The sequence below is a fragment of the Pleurodeles waltl genome, chromosome 6 (genome assembly GCF_031143425.1).
Source record: "Pleurodeles waltl isolate 20211129_DDA chromosome 6, aPleWal1.hap1.20221129, whole genome shotgun sequence".
Taxonomy (NCBI): Eukaryota; Metazoa; Chordata; class Amphibia; order Caudata; family Salamandridae; genus Pleurodeles; species Pleurodeles waltl.
Window position 1 is genome coordinate 181,783,946 of NC_090445.1, and position 17,516 is coordinate 181,801,461.

A 17,516-nucleotide genomic window follows, 5' to 3' on the forward strand; every position below is an offset into this window, starting at 1 on the left:
ATAAATACTATTACAATACAATCTTATTGCAATGTTACTACGCTAATGGGGTGTGTTTACCGTAAAGAGTCCGTGCTAGCCACAGTGCCCAACACTGAGAGTGTATTGCACTAACAGAGGAGGCTGACCCTATGTTAGTGGCTGCACTGAGGTGGTGGCATTTCCCTCTCATTGTGTCCTTTCAGCTGCTTCCTTGTGGGTCTTTCACTGGCCTTCGTGGTTGGAGAATCTAGGCGAAGTCTTGAGATTTGTAAATACTCCACACTCTCCGCTAGGGAAGTGAAACAAAGTCAAATCGATAGAAGAAATGATTGTGCACAACATTACAATACTTCTGAAGGGGAAGTGACATGGGGTTTAAACAAGGAGACGCTGAGAACAGATTACAAAGTATCTGCTCTGATGACGAAACAATTACAAACAAAGTCAAGACGCGATAAGAAACAGTAGCAGCAATCGCTGTGTTAAACTGACTCTGAAAAAGAAAGAATGGATGCAATGTAAATCTAGTTAATCAAAGAAAACTTCTATTTTAACTACAGTTTGCATTAAGTTCTCAAAATCACCAGTTCAAACTGTGTGCAGTATACATTTTGTTGCTGTCTACTTTCCCATTTGATTGAGGTATCCATACAAACAATGATGATCTATTAATCAATGGCTTCCTTGATGAGACACTTTAAGTCCAACAACTGTACTGTGCAAACCACATAACAGGTTCACCAGCAGAATATGGCTGTGCCATTTCCGATTTCAACTCTGCGGGCCAACTTGAAATGATGTTCCAGGTGGAGCGCCTCATGTAAGTACCAGTTGAAGATGACGAAACATGAGGCAAAGGAATGATGCATCCATCCAGGCAGACCGCAGTTATTACCAAGCACCACCGCTCGCTCCAAGAATCATGGCAGGGCACTGCTTCTAGTTGTGGGCTAGCATATGTGAAGGAAACTGCAAGTGCAGCAGATGGTCGACACCAGTCTGGCAGCTTGCAACTATGCGCAGCACAGGACCAGTAGCCAGGGTTGCCATCTCAGCTGGTTTTTACCAGCCTGTCCAGCACTTTTCTATGGAGGCCAGCAAAAAAAAAGGTGGCAACCCAACCAGTTGCCACCCCCTAGTTTACTCGTGGTGACATCTACAGAGCTTGCAATCATCCTACATCTCCCCCCTTCAGCCTTTTTTGTAATAGGCTTGTGGTTTCCATGATCCTCCCAAAGGAATGAATGTTGCTCCACAGAGCTTCACCCCCTGCTTTCTAGCTCTTCCCAGAGTACTTGTCTTCCCCCAAAAGCACACTCCTCTCTACTATTGCTTATTTATTAACTCATACAAGGCATGGCCATGGTCATCTTAGCGTGAGGAAAAATTAGACAATTAACAAGGCAGAGGTCAGAAGTCAGATAAAGGTGACAATGAAGACAGAGATGAAATAATCCAAGAAAGATATTTTATTAATAAGGAAGAAACTCGAGCCACAGGAAAGTACAGTCCCTCATCAGATCGGTCTCCCAAAGATCTCTCAACAACCTTCACTTGAATATTAACATTCTAAGAATGGAGAACAAAACAATGTACAAGGAGTATATCAACTAGGCAATATGTGAAGATATCACACACAGGCCGATAAACAGGGCACAAACTAAACAAAAACTAAATATGTAATTAATGCCCATGCGAACTTCGATACATCTCGATTCTCTGAAAGGAGGATGTTTCAAAGCTGGGGTGGCTTCACACCTCCCCACAGCGCATGTTTGAAGTGTACAATTCTTAGCATCAGCAATGACCCTGAGTGCAGTGGCCTAAGAGCCACATGAGGATTAGTCCTATAAACGGCATGATAAATCAAGCAAAAGAATTTAGTCTGAAAATGCTGCATTTTGTCAAGTCTATGGAATCTACATGCAAACTTAAAGGTCATCTTTGAAACCCGCTGAAGCTTAGAGATCAGGGACTCCGGAGACCAAGACATAAGACATTGCTGCATCAAGATGGGAAAGTAAACAGACTCCCACAATCACAGCATGCTTAGTGGGAGGGATTAAGAGAAGACATTTCTTTAGCGTTGTCATTTGAAGCTAGTCAGCCAAACTCTCTGGGTCTGTGTTTGGGCAGTGAAGGAAAGCCCTGGTCAAAGAGAACACATACATTTTTTACTGAAATTATGTGCTTGCGAGTCAGCCCGGGGCTGTGAGCCAGTGTTTGAAGTCATGATATGTAACATTCCTCCACCTTCTACTTCCCACTTCCACATATCCAGCTCAATACAATACAAAATGTCATTACAAACCCACATTTACACATTCCTCAAAGGGATTCGTTTTGCGGCGTTGTGTTGCCCTTGAAAAGGGGCTTCAAGTGCATCAGTGGATAGAGGAGCACTAGGACCAAAATGAAATATGCAGAATACTTAAGAGGCAGAGACTTTGTACTGGGGTGAGGGGTGCGATTTTTAGTGGGGCAGATCTTCTTCTTGTCCCCATAAAATGGGATTTAAGTGGGCAGCAAATTGTAGGAATGAAGGTCTTGACCGTAAATAGCTTCTGTATGTGAGCTGGGACACAACCAGAGAAGATATAACAGGAGATTACTGGAAGGGGGCAAAAGCAAGCAGAAAGAGAACAGATAATATGGTCAATAAACCGCAAGGGCACCCTCAGGACCACCTTTTAAAAATGGAGTTTACATGGGTCCACAAGCCAAAGACTTGCAGTTGAATAGTGTAGTTTGCTGCTCCCGTGTAATATGTACCTAAATACAGAATTTAGGGTGCTCCTCACAAAAATTTAAGTATGTATGTAAATGGTATTTCTATAGAGTAAACTTAGCCAAAAGGCAGTGGAGCGCTGTACGGGGTCAAAGGTAAGCATAAAGTCAACGAGTAATAAGAGAGGAGAGGAAGCAGGATTGTGGACATTTAATGCATTGCGATGTAGTGTTTTTAATAGGTGCGTCTCAGTTCTTTCCTAAATTGGTGCTGCGTTGGAGTGGTTCTGATGTATAGGAGGATGTTGTGCCAGAACCTCGGTGCATAGATGGAAAAGCACGATATCACAGAGAATCATGTGTCAAAACTAAGCTGGAGGACAGTAACCAATCAATTACATAACAGAATGGAAACTTTAACAGACTGAGCTGTACCGTCACTTTCAAGGATATAGGTTCAAAAATAGCTACATGGCCTTAATGAGGGAGATGGAAAAGGAGAACAAAGAGTTTAGGAAGAGACTGGCACAGCTGAAATAGCAAGTGAGGTATTCATGGGGGCAACCAACATTTTAATCACACAGAGTGGCTGGATAACCCAGTACGGATCAAGCAAATGAGGGCTGCTGAACTCCCCATGGCGTGGAGAGACATGAGCCCTTCTGCATCTGCTAAGAAGCCCTACTATTACCGGTTGCTGATTTCCTCCCTCTGACTTTGCCACATCTCATTATTGCAGCAAATTCTTGATCCTCTAGCTTGAGATCCTACTTTGTCCTCTGTGACTATTGTCTCTCGCTTCGTCTTCTATTTCACCTCTAACATTGATCAACCATAATCTGCCTTCCTCATCGCCTGCCTTCCCTGCATGTGCCTCATCTTCCCTATCCCGTTCACAATCATTTTCAGGCACATCTGTGAACTCAGTAAATCTGTGTTCCTGCAAAAAGCTGGCCCCTCCCCGCTGCCTTCCTGTCCACTAATTCCTTCAATTATTCTATCATGTGGGCTCCCCAGTTCCTCATTCTTCTTGGGGGACAGAGGTATATGTATGGGAAGTGCCTCCATGCATGAGGGCTAGCCATTCAAAGTGTGGGGGTCGACTTAAATGTATGCAGCGCTAAGACTGCAGCGTGCTCTCTAGGAATAGTGGTAGTCAAAAAGTGGGTTTGCTCTTTCTGCATGCCCATCTATGCCCCATTCTGTTTCTCCATCCCTTCATGCAACAACTACTGTAAATACAAAAAGAACAGGTGATGGACGGAATGCTGAACATTCTCAAACATTCATCCCCAGTACAGAGATCTGGGCATACATCCACCCCAAAATTGGTCCAAGGATGCTTGTTTCAGGATGCTGGTTTTCCAGGATGCTTGCTTGCCTGCCAGTTCAGGATTGACTGATCCCATGGGGAGCAGGGTCAAGAATGATCTGCATATGGCTGGGTCCAAACTGGAATAGCATGGTGCGCAAAAAAAACGATGGATTTAGGCCAAGATTTCTGTGCTGGGGATGAATGTTTGACATTGTTCAGCATTCCATCCATCAATTGTTCTTTATGCATTTGTTGCCATAAGTGGTGGGACTGCAATGTCCAGGCATGGGTCCCGTGCTCGCCATGCCACTGGAGTCAAGCTATCCTGGCTGATGAGGCCTGATACCCCGAAACCGGTTCCAGGATGCTTGTTTCCGGTCCAGGGCGGATCTTGCCTGGAAGTTCAGACTGGACTTTTCCCATGGTGAACAGGGTCAAGACTGATTTGCATATGGCTGGGTCCAAACTGGAATGGCATGGTGCACACAAAAGTTGTATTTAGGTCCATATCTCTGTTCTGGGGTGAATGTTTGACATTGTTCAGCATTCTGTCCTTCAACTGTTCTTTTTACAACTACTGTAAGGGAGGAGTTGTGTGCCTGATTCTGAATTCACAGCCCCTTGAAAGGATCAGAAAGAAGATTTTCTATTTACCTTCTCTGGATTAAGATAAATAACTTAATATTATAGAAACCCTGGTGCAGTGGTGTAGGGTAGAAACACAGGTACAGTGCACATAAATACAACAACATAATTGTCTAGTCAGTATTATTCATTTAATAGGCAAGGGAATTGTATTCTGTTCCACAATGGCAACCAAAGACTTGTGAAAAATAATGAATGAGCCAAGGACTCGACAAAAGCCTGGCTACTACAAAACCCTGCAACAGACATGATGAGCTTCCTCCCCACCCCTTGCATCCTCTTTCCAGGTCTGGGAAGAAGAGCTGAGACCAGCAACAGCCAGTGATTGGCTGAAGGAGTGTCTGGGTCAGGTACACAAACCCAATGCACATTATTGGATGCCTGCTCGTTACCAAAAGAACAGTTTGCTGGGAATGATTATCTATCTACAGCAGGATTCACTTGGCATCGTTTGGATCATTCCAACATTTCAAGAGAAACGTACAATCTGAGTAATCACCTGGCTTGTGACCACCGTTTCTGAGTGCAAAGTGACCTATGAGTCAGGTAGGAAAGTTCATCTTTTGAACAGAAGGAAAGGAATGGACTAGAGGCAGGTAGCATGACTGTTTCTTTTAAATGAATATGCTCCAAGTTCAGTGGTTGAGGAAAGCTGTTCTAAAACATGAAGGAAAAGGAAGTAGACTGACCTGGGGGGTTAGTACCTGCTTCAACTACCACCAGAACTATAAACCAAAAGGAACTTGATTGGTTTTAGGCAAAAATTAAAAACCTGGCTTTTCCCGAATTAAAGTTTTTTTTTTTTTTTAGGAAGGTCTCTCTGGGACCCAACATGCCTTCCTTTTTTATGGTTCCTTGTGTTCCTTTCTGCTGTGCTCATTTAGCACTGTGATGCCTGTAATGGTAAATGTTGTGCTCTACAATTGAAGCAATAATGCAATAATAATAAACCCAGCTGCTGAGAGGGCTGGCAGGCAGACCTTCAGCTTAATACTCAGAGGCTTCTACGGATTGCAGTGATCATCGCTACCATGCCCAACAATGAACAACGCATAGCACCAAAAAATGCAATGATGTTCCTCCCTCATTATCCCCCTGGCCAATCGAGGAACTGTGTCAGTCGTGTTATAAGGAAGAAATAAGTGACAGAGCCACTCAGTGCTGACTGCTACCTTTCAGCAGGTCTCCTTGATGTGCTTGTCTTTGCTGCTGCTGTCACCCTCTAGCTCTGCGCACCCCAGACTCCTTGCTCGGATCTCCTCTCTGATATTGAGTAGAAACAACCACTGCAATGCTGCGCTGTCCTAGAGAGTGCACATTCTCTCAGAATGATCCCTGCTGACATGCCCCTGTGCCAAACAAGGACTGATGTGTTTTATCAGATCATCTTCCTGCTAGGGGCACATGGCTCCGCCACGTCAGGCCCTTCTCCCCAGCATGTGATCAGATGCTTGCAGCTTCAGCGTCTTAAGGTGAGTGGATCTTCACGCTAATTTGCTGCAAGTACACGAAAGTGCATAGCTAGGTTTGCAAACCGCTGAAGCTTCTGAAATCATAAACCAGACACACAAAGCCTTATTATTAGTGGGTCGGCGTTTTCCAACCCGTGCATGAACCCGTTTGTTACGAGTTGGAGGATATTTATTGCATTCAATAATAAGCAGGTGTGTTAAATATCTTACCCTTCATTACATTTCCACAGGTCATCCAGGTGAAAAGTGTACAGTATTTATCGTGCATGAAGTTTGTGCTGGTGTACACACCAAAACCTGCATGATCCCCAGGAATTCGCAATAGGTGCTGTTTATCGCAGCATATCCCAGGTTATTGTTATTTATCTAATGCGATAAAAAGCGCCTGGATCACGACAGACTCAGAAGCAGGGCTTCTGTGTTTAGATTGCACAGGCACACGAGCACACAGATGACCCTCTAATATAAATTTCATAGAAAGCTGCTCTCATTATTAAAAAGTTGTTACCTGTGCATTAAGGTCGAATTAGTTGATTAAAAGCAAATCTACTGCTTATACTGTGGTATTAGACTTAAATAGAATAAAATTCCTTTAACTTATAAGGTGAATAGTGCTGAGTGGACAATCCATTTATTGTGTAGTATTCACATGCACTCAACCAGAGTTTCTACCCTTCATTAAACTTCAGAAGTACCCTTTGAATCTTCGACCTTGCTGCTCACTGGCAGCTAACCGCTACAAAGGAGTAGCTCACAGTATCAGCTCCCTGTGACTTCAAAGATCACAGGCAGTGCTTGCCACAATGACTACCCTCTTGCTTCCAAAACCCTTTGAGAAGGCCTCTGGAACTATGGGAATTCTGAGGCTGCGTCTTTTTCCACAGGATTTACTGCTCTTGGCACATAAACGATTATCTAATGCCTAATTTGCTGATGACAACTAAATTTCAAATATAAAGTAGCAGAAAGAGATTAAACGTTATTAAAAGTGAGTGGGAGACTTCAAGGCCCATATGTATACTTTTTTAGCGCCGCGTTTGCGTCACAACACAAAATACAATTTCATTTTGTGAGTTTGCGCCGCTTTTGCGTCAAAAAGTGACGCAATTGCGGCACCAAAAAAGTAAAAATATGGGCCCAAGTGTTTAGTGGTCACCTTTCAGTTGGTGATTGCTGTTTTGGGCTGTTAAACTGGTGATAATGAGTTGTAACTTTAGCTCAAACAGTATCAATGTGGATCAAAACGATGAAAAATGAAAATAATAAAGACAGGCTGTGTCGCATCGATAGCGTAGCTTGCCTTTTCTTGATAATTCCAGTGGCCCTGCCCAGAAGTACCTGCGAGCTGGCAGGGTGGCAGTCCCCTACCTCTTCATTCTCGTGCCGCCTCCTGTCCAGCAAGCTCTGCCTTCGACGGGCTTCCCAGTGGTACGCAGAGGTCATCATGCCAACCGCCCAGCTCTTCTAGGCTAGAAGAGAAGCAGAGACGCTGTAATTTACTGCTGACGTGTGCAGGAGGCCGAAGGGGGAGGGACCTCCAGTTAAACCTCTTTTATTGATTATTACTCCAGTAAGTAATTCATGGGACGCGTCCAGTGTAAGCACGAGATGGCTCCTTGGCATCAAGGGAGCTCTGCGCCGGTGCTGAGTTTTTCATTTACAAATCATTGTTTTCAGGTGTGTTCACTGGCAAGAACTTGACCGAAACTCCCAGAATGCATTGGCATTATGTACGAAAAGCCAAGACTTGAGCACTGCATTCTTGGTAACATGATGGCTACCTGGTAACCTTATTGTAGCAGCACAGGTTGGAGGCTGGGAGGACGGGACTCCCGCTATCAGCACATACTCGGAAGGGTAGGCACAGGGCACCTCTGTGAGAAGAGACAGAGGCCAGCAAACATCTGTCAATAGAGGCACCCACATGGCAGTGTGGTGGGGAGACATGCACAGAGAAGGGACATTAAGGGAGGGGGCACCTTCACCACAGAAACACCACTGTAGGGGAGGGAGAACTATCAGCATATAGACGGGGCAGTGTGGAGGGCGATTCCTCTATTAGCGCAGGCAGGGGCAGTGTGGGAGGGAAAACTGACAACACACAGACAGGACAACGCGCAACGGAAGACCTCCATCAGCACAGAGACAAGACATGTGAAAAGGAACATCTTTACCAGCACAGAGACAGGACAGTGAGGTGGTGAACACCTCTCTCAGCACAGGCACGGGGCAGTGTGTGAGATAACACCTCTACCCGCACAGGAGGCACAGGGCAGTGTGGGAGGTAACACCTCTCTCAGCACAGGCACGGGGCAGTGAGTGAGGTAACACCTCTACCAGCACAGGAGGGACAGTGTGGAAGGGAACACCTCTCTCAGCACAGGCACAGGGCAGTGAGTGAGGTAACACCTCTACCAGCACAGGAGGGACAGTGTGGAAGGGAACACCACTATCAGCACAGGCACGGGACAGTGTGGAAGGGAACACCTCTCTCAGCACAGGAGGCACAGGGCAGTGTGGGAGGTAACACCTCTACCAGCACAGGAGGGACAGTGTGGAAGGGAACACCTCTCTCAGCACAGGCACGGGGCGTTGTGGAAGGGAACACTTCTATCAACACAGACTGGGGACAGTGTGGAGGGAGGCATCCCTAGCAGCACAGAGATGCCACAGTGTGAAAGAGAACATCGCTGTCAGCAGACAGACAGGACAGGCGTAGGGCAGTGTGGAAGTGAAAATTGTCAACATAGAGATAGGACAGTGTGGAGGGGAATATCCCTATCAGGACAGGCAGGGGACGGCTTGGAAGGGAAACCTCTATCAGCACAGAGACAAGAGAGTGTGAGAAGGAACATGTCTCAGGCGGATGAAAGCGTGGAAAGGAAAACTGTGAATGCAGACAGGACAGTGTGGGAGGGAAACCTGTATCAGTACAGAGACAAGAGAGTGGGGGAAAGAACATATCTACCAGCAGAAAGACAGGTCAGGCGGATGACAGCGTGGAAGGGAAAACTGTGAATGCAGACAGGACAGCGTGGAAGGGAAACCTGTATCAGCACAGAGACAGGACAGTGTGGGATGGAACACCGCTATTAGCAGAGAGAACGCACAGTGTGGAAATGCACTCCTATACACACGAGTACGTAGGTACCTCAGAGTCCTGGCATCCGTCAGTCTGTGCAGTCGCTGGAAGCTCTGTTTGGAGCCGGGGAGGGCGGGCCTGCTGCCCTGCGGTGCCCCGCCCCGGCCCGCCTCCCTCTTTGCTAGGGCTCCTCCTGCCCCGGGACAATTATTAGCATCACAATGTGGTTGTCGGGCAACAGAGCCCTCAACAAGACATTCGTTCTCTCGTTGCTATAGAACCCCCTATACGGGATCGTACATGGTTGAGTCCCCGTCCACCCCACGAAGCCTATCAAGGTCAAGCGGCAAGAATGCCTCAGCCGGCCGTGCCTATAGCTCAGTTGATTAATGCACGCTCTGCGCTTATCTCTATTTAACTCGCGAGTGGCAGATTTTGTTCTGAGGCCAAAGTCCAAGCACCCAACTGGCATTGAACGAAAAAATGTGAAGATGCGTGATTTACTTTTGTGATCCCTCTAACTTTCTTTCCCTTATTCCTGTACCCCCTTGAATGTTTTGAAGAGCAAGACAAAAGTCCCAGCCGGCAGTGGACAGTCCCTTCACAGGGTGGTCATGCCCCTTACAACACAAGTAGATATGTCTGAAAAAAAAGACAACCCTTAGCATCTTTTACCATGGAGCGCCCCCCGGAGGCCAGGGTAAGGTCCAAACATCCGTAGGCACTTGTGCAGCAGATACATTCTTCAGATAATTGGAAAACTCGCGCATGCGCCCGGATTGCCTCTTTAGTGAGTGAGAAGACGCCGCCTGCAGTGCACAACTCTTTGTTCATTCTCAATTAGGGGTCTCGTTGGTCAACCATTCAAGTGACGTTTATAGTAACAAATTAAACAAGCACTTGCAATGCAGTAGGTCTCGAGTTTGCGCAAGTTAAAGCTATTAGCGTTGTGAACTCCTAACCAGACTTTTATTGCCACATAAACTGAACATGAAAAGTAAAACAGTTTCACATAACCGGACTTTTCTTGCCACATAAATTGAAAATGAAAAGTAGAACAGTTTCACATAAGCGATCTGACGGCCACCCTGAGTGCTAAGCAGACACACATAAGTAAACAGAAGTTTGCTTGCAGTGAAACATATCGGCAAAAGTGCAACTCATCATCATCACACAAGCTTTATTCAGTCATATTTAACCATCAAAGCAGATAAAAAATCACAATGAATAAAATAGTAGTGTATACATAATAAATAGAAAGATAAAAAATGGGGTAAAAAAAAGACAGTAAACATAGAAATAAAAAAATAATTAAGAACCATATCTACAAGTAATCCTTAACGTACTACCGCAGGAAACTGTCTAACGCCTTGGTGATTAGGAGAACTATCTCTCATCAGCGTCCTATTTGCAACTTGGGATATCTCATATAGTTTTTATTACCATCAGCCGCAGATTGGTCGCAGTAATCAGAAAACTTGTATATAAAAATAGGTAGATAAATAAATTAACAATGTTCAACTGATTACAAATCATTTTGCCTTTTTAAAACCTGAGTTACGTATATGCCAGGAACTTGCTGACCGCACAGATTAAAAGAGTAGAAGTGTCTCTCATCAGCAACCTAAGTGCAACTTTACAATGTCTCAAGCCCACATTCCTACAAGCTGGGCGAATCCACTTCCGCCGAGCAATCCTATAAGCAGGACAGATAAACATAAAATGTACTGTAGTTTCCGCAGTACAAATACAACTAGGGCATAGATTTGTTGTTAGAGCAGGTCGCCAGGTGCTAGAAAAGGACTTCAATGGTAAGCACCCATACCTGAAACAGGCATACAAGCTTTTAATTTAATAGGTCAGGAATTAGATCCAGAAAGGGTTCGAAATAAGGATACCACTTGAAATCAAGGAATTGTGATGTCAGTCGATCATGTGACGTACATAGCAGATAATTATTCCTGACATAAGACCAATAAACTGATTTCAGGTGTTGCTTCTGGGCCCTCTTTAGATTATGGGTTTTTCTCCAAAAATCCCTGAGTCCCAGAATGTGGAACCATCTCGAAACATGCTTGAGCCAGGGAATGGAAAGTGCATTGGGTTTATCTAAGATGTCTTGTGGATTCCTTGTATACAGCTAATTCAGGGGTAGTCCAAATACGTTCCCAAAAAACTAAGGGTATTAAGGTTATTACATCGGAAATACGTGAAAACCCGAGGTCCAGAAACACTGGAATCAGTGGGGTCCTGCGAGGGCATGCAAGGAGAGATCTTATAAAATTGTTTTCCCCCACAGATAATTTGCTAACGTTAGAGAATCCCCAAACCTCAGCACCATAGGACGCCACGACCTGAGCTTTTGCTAACAAAAAAAAATTGATGGCTGGTGAGACAACTTTCATGGAAGTAGATTTGTAGAAGCGCAGGATAGCCCCAGATCTGTGCTGTAAAAGTGCTGTGCTCTTATCAATCTGGGCCTCCCATTGCATATTGTTGCTAATTCTAAACCCCAGGTAATCAATAGAACATACCTTAATTAAGGGAACCTCGTTGAGTAAGATAGTACATCTTCTGGTAGGGCTTCTACTAAAAATCATAAATTTGGTTTTGCTGGGGTTAAGCTCCAATCCATAGTCTTCACAGAAAGCACTGAACCTATCCACTAGGACCTGAAGACCCATGGGGGTTTTGGAAATCAAAAGAGAATCATCAGCAAATAGCAAGATCGGAATTTTTTGGTCATTCAAGGAAGGAGCGTCATTTTGACATTCAGATACAACTTGCACCACCTCATTAATAAACAAAGAAAAAAGGGTAGGAGCGAGGACGCAACCCTGGCGTAGCACCCGCCTGATGTCTATTCGATCGGTGAGTTCACCCTGATTACCCCATCTCACTCGTGCACAGGTATTCTCATGCAACCTTTGAATTAGATACACTAAGGCCCATATTTATACTTTTTTAGTGCTGCATTTGCGTTATTTTGTGATGCAAAAGCGGCGCTAATTTACAAAATACAATTGTATTTCCTAAGTTTGCGCCGCTTTTGCACCAAAAAGAGGCGCAAATGCGGTGCTAAAAAAGTATAAATATTGGCCTAAATTCTGCAGCTCACCGATTTTATTCAGAACTTCCCAAAGTTTCCCTCTGGGGACAAGTCAAAGGCAGATCTTAAATCCACAAAAGCAACGTACACTTTTTGTTTTGCTAGAGCGACATATTTCCAAAATAACAAGGAAAGCCTAAAGACCTGATCCATAGTACAAATTTTTGGGTGAAAACCGGCCTGAAGGGGAGATGAAACCTGATTATCTTGAACCCATTCCATGAGCCTGTCTAAAACTTGCTTAGCAAAGATTTTTTTGCAAATTATCAATAAGGCTGATTGGTCTATAATTGACAGGTGAGCCCACATCACCTTTTTTGTATATAGGAATGATTTCCGCCCCATACCACGTATCCTAGATAGGGCCACCTGCTGCTATGGCATTTGATAATGTATTTATATACCACGCCCAAATAACAGGTTCAGATTTGAACAAGTCCCTTGGTATCTTATCGGGACCGGGAGCCTTGGCTGGTCTCAAGGAATTAATAGCAGCCGTGGTTTCAGCTACAGAGTCCTGTTGTGCAGGTAAGGTGTAAATCTCGAAAAAGTGGGCCACCCATCTTTCAGGCTGGATATGCGTGCTAATAGTATCATTACACCCTCTATATCTATAGGCCAACAGCCACCAGAAGGACCCATTATCTCGGTCCTTAATTGCTTCCAACATCCTCTGCCAAATATCGTGTTCCCATTTTTTCTTCGCTAGTTCCAAGGCCTTGTTATACCTGAATCTGGCATTTCTGATCTCCCCCTGAGAGTGCATTTTAAGGGCTGATTTTAGATTGGACTTTGCATAAATGCAATCCCTGTTAAACCATTCCCTAGATTGAGTATTATCAGGGGAATGCCTAGAAATGGTTTTCTTATAAAAAGTGCCTTGTAAGGTACTTGCCATTTCTGCATGGATTCTCAGGATTGGAATATTACTAACCTCTTTCTCATCAAAACTAGAAAAAAGTTCTAGAAAGGATAAATAGATTTCCTTAATCAGGTATGGATTAGACAATACTTTTGGCCAGCTAACACGAGTTACTCTATGATTCATGAGAGGGTTCGTAACATCAGTAATCTCAGAATTCCGAACTCTCTTGAATGCGTGGCTGGTTAAAGTAAGGCACAAAGGGTTAGGATCACTATCATGGCGAGGTTCTACCTTCATATCTAAAGTGCTTGTCCAAAGCCTTATATCCACCAGGAAATAATCAATGGTACTAGATAACGATCCGCGCTTAAAGGTGGGGGCACGATTTAAATCAGATCTGGAACGGCCATTGCATGCTCTTAATCCAAATCTGAAGCAGAGGGAAGCCATCTGCGAGGCAGCACTAGAACCAATACAGTGGGGATCCTCCTTCGGTTGAGGAATACCCCAAAATTCGTCCTCCTCAGTTGTCAGATTACGAATAAGATTATTGGTTTCAAGGGTACAGTTCATGTCTCCCGCAACCACCAGGTAACCTGATGGATGCAGGAGCTCCATATATTTGGCTAGCTGGACAAGAACCCTGGACTCAATGCCAATTTTTTGTTCAACAGGATCATGAGACCACCTTTTGATCTACCAAAACCCCCAGATGCAGTTTGGGCCGCAGAAAAATATGTTATGAACCCGTCTAAATAGATCACCTCCTCAGCCCAGGTTTCCTGGAATAGACATATATCTTGTTTGTTGATGAAACTAACCCACTCCAGGTCTCCCAGCTTTTTCCCAATTCCTGCCACATTCCATGACATGATAGTGAGTTCTGGGCACACTGTCTTAGTCCTAGATCTCAAATGTAAAACTTCCTCTAAATTACTGGTCAATTCTTCTCTACTAACCCCAGTAACTATAATGGAAATCCCTACAGGAAGGGCAGTGTTTAGTCAGTCCAGGTCAGATAACGAAGGAGAGGTATTCTCTGTCATAGTTGGAGTACAATTCTGGTATAAAACTTGGGCCCCACTCATATAGCCATTGGATGGAGTGCAACAGCTACTAGTCTTGCCACCAGGTGGATACATGTGAAGACCAATACCTATTCCTCTACCAGCCCTCAAGGAACTGGTCCTTATATCAAAGGCAATAAGATTATCCACCAGACTAGTATCACAGAAGAGAATTGAGATAAAGTCAAATTACGATCCTAGTTGACCATGTGTGCACACCTCCAGGATGTCAGACCGGATAACAGAGAGACATTTCCTCTGTGTACGTATCCAATGGATAACTTTATTAAAAAGGGAGTCTTGGGTCTCTCTGTGACCCACTGGCAGCCTGGGAACCCCTGTCATGTAGATGTAACCATCTCTCCTTCTCCGACCAAGTCTCCCCTTCATGTCATACACCTGTGTTATTCCCGGGGGGCCAAGAGGGGGAAGCCTTGATGGACTATCGGGCGCCTGCACACCCATGACTCTCCGGGAATCCTTAGAGGTGACGACATGGGGGGACATAATCTGCTTCCCTAAACCATATATAGGCCCATTTTTATTAGGGACTGGGTTGGACAATCGCCCAATTGTGGTTGACATAGATGAACAGGTCGCTCTTCCGCTCTCCACCATGCTTCCGGGCCTAACATTAAGCATTGGGCGTGCGGAAGAGGTGACCACTTCGCCACTGATATCTGAAATAACTGGCGTATTCAACCTCCCAACCAGCATAAGGTTATGATCATCCTCACTGGACAGTTTGCAATCACACACTGCCCTCTGTTCGGGAAGTCCAGAAATTTTATCCAAGATTGTCAGTACCAAGGTCTTTAAATCGTCCAGCTTTTGAGAGATGGTAGTCAGCTCAAGTGCACCATTTGATTGCGTCTTCCTAACCTGCTTCCCCATTACTGGTTCATCGGGGACTAGATGCAAGGCATGTTCTGAAATTTTGCTAAGAGTAGACAGAGCTGAGAATCTGTTAGAACAGGGAATATCAGTAGGGATTAGGGCCGCATGCCTTGGAGGAAAAGTGGCCATGATTCAAGGGCATTCGACTGGCTTCACACACAAAGCAGGGCTCTTCATAGGTGAAGAAATTAATGTTTGAATTGCAGGAAGAGGGTGTAGATCCACCTCTACAACCATTTTGGGCATCTGTGGTCTTTTCTTGAAAAGGTCAGGGATATTTCTATGCGAGATAGTATCAGGGTTTGGGAGGGCAGAAATGGAGGGGCTCCTCTATATGGCCTCGACCTCCTCAAACAACAAATCAATAGCTTTAACTTGATTGCTGCTGGTATTGGAGCATCCATCCACTTTTCCACTTAACCGTTTCTTGTGCTTTTTAGCTCCAGAGTGAGGCACAGGGATATCGGCAGCCTTCCGCTTCCCCATAACTTGAGCAAAGTGATCAAGAGTTGTGTGGGGAAAAAGGAAGGATTAGAGCAAGTACCAAGGAAAGTGCTGTAGGTCTTCTTACCTGAGGCACTAATGCTCCAGATCTAAAGAGGGTGGCCCAGCCCAGACTCGAGCAGGCGATGACGGGCAAGACAGGCCCGTCTTGGCCTGGTCTTCGCCCAGGCGCGTCCCGCGTGGCGAAGTACGAGGCCCCTGAAATAGGGCCGTCGATGCCAGGAATGCTGGGGGATGTGGTTTCTGCTCCCCCTGTTGCCGTGTCAAATGTCTTTGATATGGGCGTCCCGCGCGGCGAAGTACGAGGCCCCTGAAATAGGGCCAGCAATGCCAGGAATGCTGGGGGATGTGGTTCCTGCTCCCCCTGCTGCCGTGTCAAATGTCTTTGATATGCGCGTCCCACGCCGCGAAGTACAAGGCCCCTGAAATAGGGCCGGCGATGCCAGGAATGCTGGGGGATGTGGTTCCTGCTCCCCCTGCTGCCGTGTCAAATGTCTTTGATATGAACGTCCCTCGCGGCGAAGTACAAGGCCCTTGAAATAGGGCCAGCGATGCCAGGAATGCTGGGGGATGTGGTTCCTGTTCCCCCTGCTGCCATGTCAAATGTCTTTGATATGCACGTCCCTCGCGGCGAAGTACAAGGCCCTTGAAATAGGGCCAGCGATGCCAGGAATGCTGGAGGGATGTGGGGCCAGATGCAGGAAACACTTTGCAAGTCGCAAACGGCAAAATCTGCCGTTTGCGACTCGCAAATGCGTGTTTCCAATGCAGAAATGCATTTTGCGAGTCGGGACCGACTCGCAAAATGCATTTCAGAATCGCAAATAGGAAGGGGTGTTCCCTTCCTATTTGCGATTCGTAGTGGTATGCAATACCATTTGCGACCGCATATGCGGTCGCAAATGGTGTCGCAGTTACCATCCACTTGAAGTGGATGGTAACCCACTCGCAAATTGGAAGGGGTCCCCATGGGACCCCTTCCCCTTTGTGAATGGACCCAAAACAATTTTTTCAGGGCAGGTAGTGGTCCAAGGGACCACTACCTGCCCTGAAAAAATACCGAAACTAAAGGTTTCGTTTTTTTTTTTAAGTGCAGCTCGTTTTTCTTTAAGGAAAACGGGCTACACTTAAAAAAAAAAAAATTGCTTTATTTAATAGCAGTCACGAACATGGAGGTCTGCTGACTACAGCAGGCCTCCATGTTTGCGAGTGCCTATAGTCGGTATGGGGCCGCAATTTGCGACCCACCTCATTAATATTAATGAGGTGGGTCTCTGCGACCCCATACCGACTCGCAGACGGTGTCTGAGACACCGTTCTGCATTGCAAATTGCGACTTGCAATTTGCGAGTCTGAAGGACTCGCAAATTGCAAGTCGCAATTTGCAATTTTCCTACATCTGGCCCGTGGTTCCTGCTCCCCCCCTGCTGCCGTGTCAAATGCCTTTGAAATGCGGGTCCCCCACAGCGAAGTACAAGGCCGCTGAAATAGGGCTGGTGATGCCAGGAATGCTGGGGGGTGTGCTTCCTGCTCCCTCTGCTGCAGTGTCAAATGTCTTTGATATGCGCGTCCCCAAAAGTGCAACTATCCATGTAACCTGCAAAAGTGCAATTATCCATCTAACTGGCAAAAGTGCAAAAACTCATGTAACAGGGTCGATGTCATGCAAAGCGCTCGACTACTGCCCAGCGAGATTGCGCTGCCTACGAGATAAAGAGAAAAAGTAGTCTAAAAACCATACCGAAAACATGGAGCCCCGTATGTTTTCAGTAGTTGGCCAGTGCGCTGGAGGCGGGCTAAACACCGGATAAGGCATGACGTACGCATGCCTTGCACGCATGCCTTTCACTA

The 17,516-nt window shown here is 45.6% G+C and overlaps 1 protein-coding gene across 4 annotated transcripts in view; it reads right to left on the bottom strand.

Moving 5' to 3' along the window:
* The window catches only part of CCDC200 (coiled-coil domain containing 200), a 40,469-nt gene extending 31,047 nt beyond the window's left edge, over nucleotides 1-9,422 (bottom strand). For 2 of the 4 annotated variants that reach the window (XM_069242376.1, XM_069242374.1), the window contains exons 1-2: nucleotides 9,293-9,422; nucleotides 7,510-7,610 (exon numbers count right to left, since the gene is read on the bottom strand). In XM_069242376.1, coding sequence (XP_069098477.1) covers nucleotides 7,510-7,587 — 78 coding nt within the window. In that variant the 5' untranslated portion in view covers nucleotides 7,588-7,610; nucleotides 9,293-9,422. Of the gene's footprint in view, nucleotides 1-7,479; nucleotides 7,611-9,292 lie in introns of all 4 variants that reach the window. The other 2 variants (XM_069242375.1, XM_069242373.1) reach the window with 1 other exon arrangement.
* Nucleotides 9,423-17,516: the final 8,094 nt, after the last annotated feature.